Genomic DNA, 4,425 nt, shown 5'->3' with positions numbered 1-4,425 from the left:
AATGACACTTTGGTCAATGTTGAGGAGGCTTTCCTTGCTGACTATAAATTCAATGTTCAGTCACCTGGGGCATATAATGACTCACAACCAAATTCATTAAATTAGTTTTCAGTCCTGAAAACTGTCTACCAAAGAAATTTAACCTCACATAGGGGCCAGACAAGTTTGTTGGAGTAAAGGATAATTCACTTTATGGGGCTTATATTACCCTTTCTATCTACCAAGCAGCTTTGAACCGAGATGAGGTCAGGTGCTGAATTCTTCTCTCCAGTGTGGGTCTCGTGGTCCTAACAACTGCCAGTGGTGATCCTCCAGCCAAAAGACCTTGTAGGACTCTAGGGCATCAAGGTGATTCTAGCACCTTCCATAAACATGAGTCAGAAAACCCAGGATGCTCTGTCATGTTTTGACTCCCTACAAATAAGTCCCTCTGAAGGCCATTCTCAAACCTTTAGAAGGGAGATTGTATTCTTACCTACTTAGTAAGTGTACACAATTACTAGCTGTGTGACCTACCCAAGCTACGTGGTCTCTATACCTAGGTTAGGTCATCTGTAAAACAGGGATGTATCTGTTCAACATTTACTCCTCAAAAGCCAGGAGTCCCATTTATTTTGTTCGTTCTTGAGGTAACCAAAGACTCCTTCAGCACAGCTGAAGTCCAGCAGTACACCTTTGCTTCTCACCGATCTCCAAACCAGGCCACACTACTAAGGAGTTCATGACAACAAGTATTTAATAAAAAAAGAGGAACAAATAAAATGAGTTATTTCAATAGCACCAGAAAAAATTTCTTTCTTTCCCAACACATCAAGAGAGACTATTTTCAATCCAGTCTTGCATACAAATGTTATTAATAAGGAGCTAAGGACATGAGTAAGATACACAAATCATGTAAAGCAAACTATACATTATCTACCTTGAGATCCGATTTATCTACCGTATTTAAAACTTTAAAATAAATAACAACCAGATAAAAAGTATTTTTACTAGACTAAATACTTTGGAGTATAAAGCCCATTTAAATGGCATCTCACCTTCAAAGCTGGGTCTTCTGTTCTCCCTCTTCTTTTCCTAGTTTTGTTTTTTTTTCCCCTAACACTTGATGAAATAAAAAAGAAAAATGTGCACATCAGAAGTAAAAACAAAATATTTTGTTTACTTGCTACTTTAATTTTCCCATTTCTTAATACTTTCTTTTTCAGCTTTAAAAGAAGCCGCTCTCCTCATCTACTCCCATCCCCTTTAGAGAGCAGACCTCAAACTGCACTTCTGATTTTAGTTCTTAGAGAGATCACGGAGGCAGCAAAGAGATCAGTTGAGATGTATTGCAAAATGAGACTTAACAAAAGCATTTTCTTATTTCAAAAGGCTCACATTTTATCAATCTGAAAATACCTTTCCTGCCCCTCTTCTCAATGACTTAGGTCCCCAGGCCGTCACAGTATTTAAGACACAAAGGAGGTATTATGTTGCTCACTGTTCTTCATTCTGTATGGAGTGACATCCGCCTCCCAGAAGCGCTGCCCCAGTCTTTTAAAAAGTCCTCCCGTTGGATAACTACAGGCTGGCGTTCCCAGGAGAGAATTTTTCTTTTAAGGATTATTGCTCAACCACCTGCTCGCAACATTCCTCAGGCTCTCCTTTCCTGTTTCATATCCTCGGGCAATCAAGTCCTCGGGGACCGCGAGGTGACCTCTCCGCAGAGTGGACGCGGGGTGCCTTCCCCCACGGGGAGAGAGCCCGGGGTCCTCGGGGGGCCTGGCGCCCCACAGCCGGCTTCATTCCCTGTTGGTGCGAAACGTGATCGCGGTCATGGAGTGCTCCTCCGTGCGCCTGGTCATGCGGCCCTGCGTCCAGGCGGTCCACAGGACTTCCTCTGTTACCTGATAGTCCACGATCCGCACGAGCACGGACTTGGGCGGGGCTGCGGGGTCCTGCGGCGGGGCTCCGAACGGAGCGTCTACACGGCTGCCAGAAATTACCTTTTTTCCCGGAAAGAGGGAAGGGAAGTTGGGTTCCCGGTCGTCTCCGGCCGCCTGGAAGAAGTCCTCCTCACCGGCCGCTTCTTCCCGCGCAGAGTCCCCTGGAGTCCCCAACCATCTCTCTGGGTGCAGAAGAAAGAGCACTTTCTCTCTGACCCAGGGCTCACAGTCCAGGTTCTCCGCCACCGGGCGGTTCTCGGGAGCGCCGCCCCGGCTTCCGCTCGCCCCCGCAGTTGCCGCGGGATTCCGGGAGCCAGGAGCCAGGGGAGCCCCGCGCCCCACGTCTCGCGGAAAGGACCCGGCGCGCCCCAGGCTGCGGGGAGCGTCCGCGAGATTCTCAGGCCCGCGGGGCCCCGGAGCCCCGGGGCCCCCCGGCCCGGTGGGAGACTCATTCATCCGTCGGCCCTTTCAGCGGTTCACGCGGGAAACTCCCGCTGAGCTGGGGAAAGCGCGGGCCGCGCCGGCGCTGGGTGTGGTCCCGGGGCCGCCCGCCTCGTCCCGCCCCGCCCACGGCCAGCTGGGTGCAGACCCCGCCTCCTGCCGCTCGGCGCCTCCCGGCGCGTGCACCTGGGGCCGCCTAGCTTGACCTCCCCGCAGGCGCTTCTCTTTCTTCTTCTTACCCTCGGCCTTAGCCCTGCTGCTTTTTTCGTACTTCTCTACCCCTTCTTACATCCCAGTTGTATTCTGGTTCCCACCTTCTGCTTTTCTACAGGGCAGAGGCGCAAAAGACACCCTCGCACAGCGCCCCCCTGAAGTGCCCGCGACGAGGTGCCCTCTTTCCAACGACACGCCTCCAGGTGAAGGAATAGGGAAGGTCGTTTTGGTTTTGCTTTAGTTATCTGAGTTAATCAAATGCTGTGAAAAGGGTTTCGTGTCCACTCCAAATCCATCCCCATCATGCTGCCAACATTATTGAATGTGGATCTAGGGATCAGGCTAGAAAAGTTGAAGCCTTTGAGAACGCGGCTTCTGGTGAGGTTGTTCTTTTGGGATGCCAGGATCTGCAGGACAATGGTCGCTTCTATCTTCGTTTTGGCTATAATCGATGCTTATCCTGCGAAGGGGGTTAGTGCTTTGCATGGAACAAAAACAAAACAAAAACATCACTAAATGAACGTCTTCAGGATTTAAAATTTGGTGTTTGCGTCATTTTTGTATTTTTTATTTTTGTAGAACAAAAATCAAGGTGTCTTTTTTTTTAAGTTTATTTATTTGTTTTGAGAGAGAGAGAGAGAGAGAGAGAGAGTATAAATGGGGAGGGGTAGAGAGAGCGAGAAAGGGAATCTGCATTGTCAGTGCAGAGCAGGATGCAGGCTCGAACTCACAAACCCTGAGATCATGACCTGAGCTGAAATCAAGAGCCTGAGGTTTAGCCAACCAAGCCACCCAGGCTCTCCTCATCATTTTTTTAAATCTATACCTTCACTCCTCCACTCCCTTTCTCTTTTACCCCAGCGGTTAAAAAACAGTATGTATCTGAAGTTCTGAAGGAAAAAAAAAAGTGTGTATTTCTGGGTAGACTTTTGGAATCTTCTCATTGGCCACCTGCTGACACCCTCATCCTTGACTAGGGTTAATGGGGGAAACTAGCTCATGGAGAAAGGGGAGGTCAGTTTGTGATTGCCAGTCCATCCTTAGTAACAGGTGCTTGTTTTACTAGAAAGTGCTCACTGTTTTCCTGTCTACTTAAGTAAAAATGACTGGGATGGTGGAAATTTCTACCCATATCTGAAGAACCAAGTGGTGTGCTTAAAGAGATATTTTGGAAAGAGAAGACCTTCTGCTGTTTATGAAGTCGTTCATATGTATATGAGTGTTGGAGGAGTGAGAAAACCTGGGTCAGATCTGGCTGAAAAGATGCCTGACCTTGGGCTGGTTACTGCTAAATGACAAAGTTTTTAAATGTTTTAGACAAGAATTGTTCTAAGCACTCTATATATTTAAATTCATTTATTCTTCACGATAGACTAAGCAAGTAGTACTATAACTCTAGTCTCCTTGAGAACTTTGAAGAACAAGGTTAAATTTTTGTCCAAGGTCAAGCACCAATAAACAGTGGAGCCAGGATTCTAGCATGTTTTAATGCTTCCTCCTATTTCCAGTTACTCCTGTTTTAAGCCAAAACTTCATGTTCTTTTCTGTTCATTTACTTAACCACTAATTACTGAGTGTGTGGGAAATGTCAGCCAATATTCTAGGTGATGGGGACATCCGGGGGAACAAGCCAAATTGCTTGTCCTCTTGAAGCTTTCATTCTTCAAACCCTATGTCCAAAAGTAGGATATAATACCTTAACTTTAATGTACATGAAAATCTCCTGATGATTAATGTCTTACCCTACTGTCAGCAATTCTGTTCTTATAGAGTTGGATAGCACTCAGAATATGGATTTTGAGCAAGCCCACCAGTAAATCTGATGCTAGTAGTCCATGGACAGCAT

The 4,425-nt window shown here is 46.8% G+C and overlaps 1 protein-coding gene across 1 annotated transcript; it reads right to left on the bottom strand.

Annotated features, from left to right (window-relative positions):
• Nucleotides 1–722: 722 nt before the first annotated feature.
• CB2H6orf141 (chromosome B2 C6orf141 homolog) lies at nt 723–2,654 on the bottom strand. Its single transcript, XM_045498497.1, has one exon. It carries the CDS (start codon nt 2,379–2,381, stop codon nt 1,782–1,784), a length of 600 nt encoding a protein of 199 aa, XP_045354453.1. The 5' UTR covers nt 2,382–2,654; the 3' UTR covers nt 723–1,781.
• Between the last annotated feature and the right edge of the window lie 1,771 nt (nt 2,655–4,425).

This window comes from Leopardus geoffroyi, chromosome B2 (assembly GCF_018350155.1).
Source record: "Leopardus geoffroyi isolate Oge1 chromosome B2, O.geoffroyi_Oge1_pat1.0, whole genome shotgun sequence".
Taxonomy (NCBI): Eukaryota; Metazoa; Chordata; class Mammalia; order Carnivora; family Felidae; genus Leopardus; species Leopardus geoffroyi.
Note: the sequence above shows the minus strand (reverse complement) of the source record. Positions and strands in the feature narration are given on the sequence as shown.

Coding starts and splice junctions, on each gene's coding strand:
- CB2H6orf141 (XM_045498497.1), bottom strand. CDS start 2,381: ATGAATGAGTCTCCCACCGGGCCGGGGGGCCCCGGGGCTCCGGGGCCC.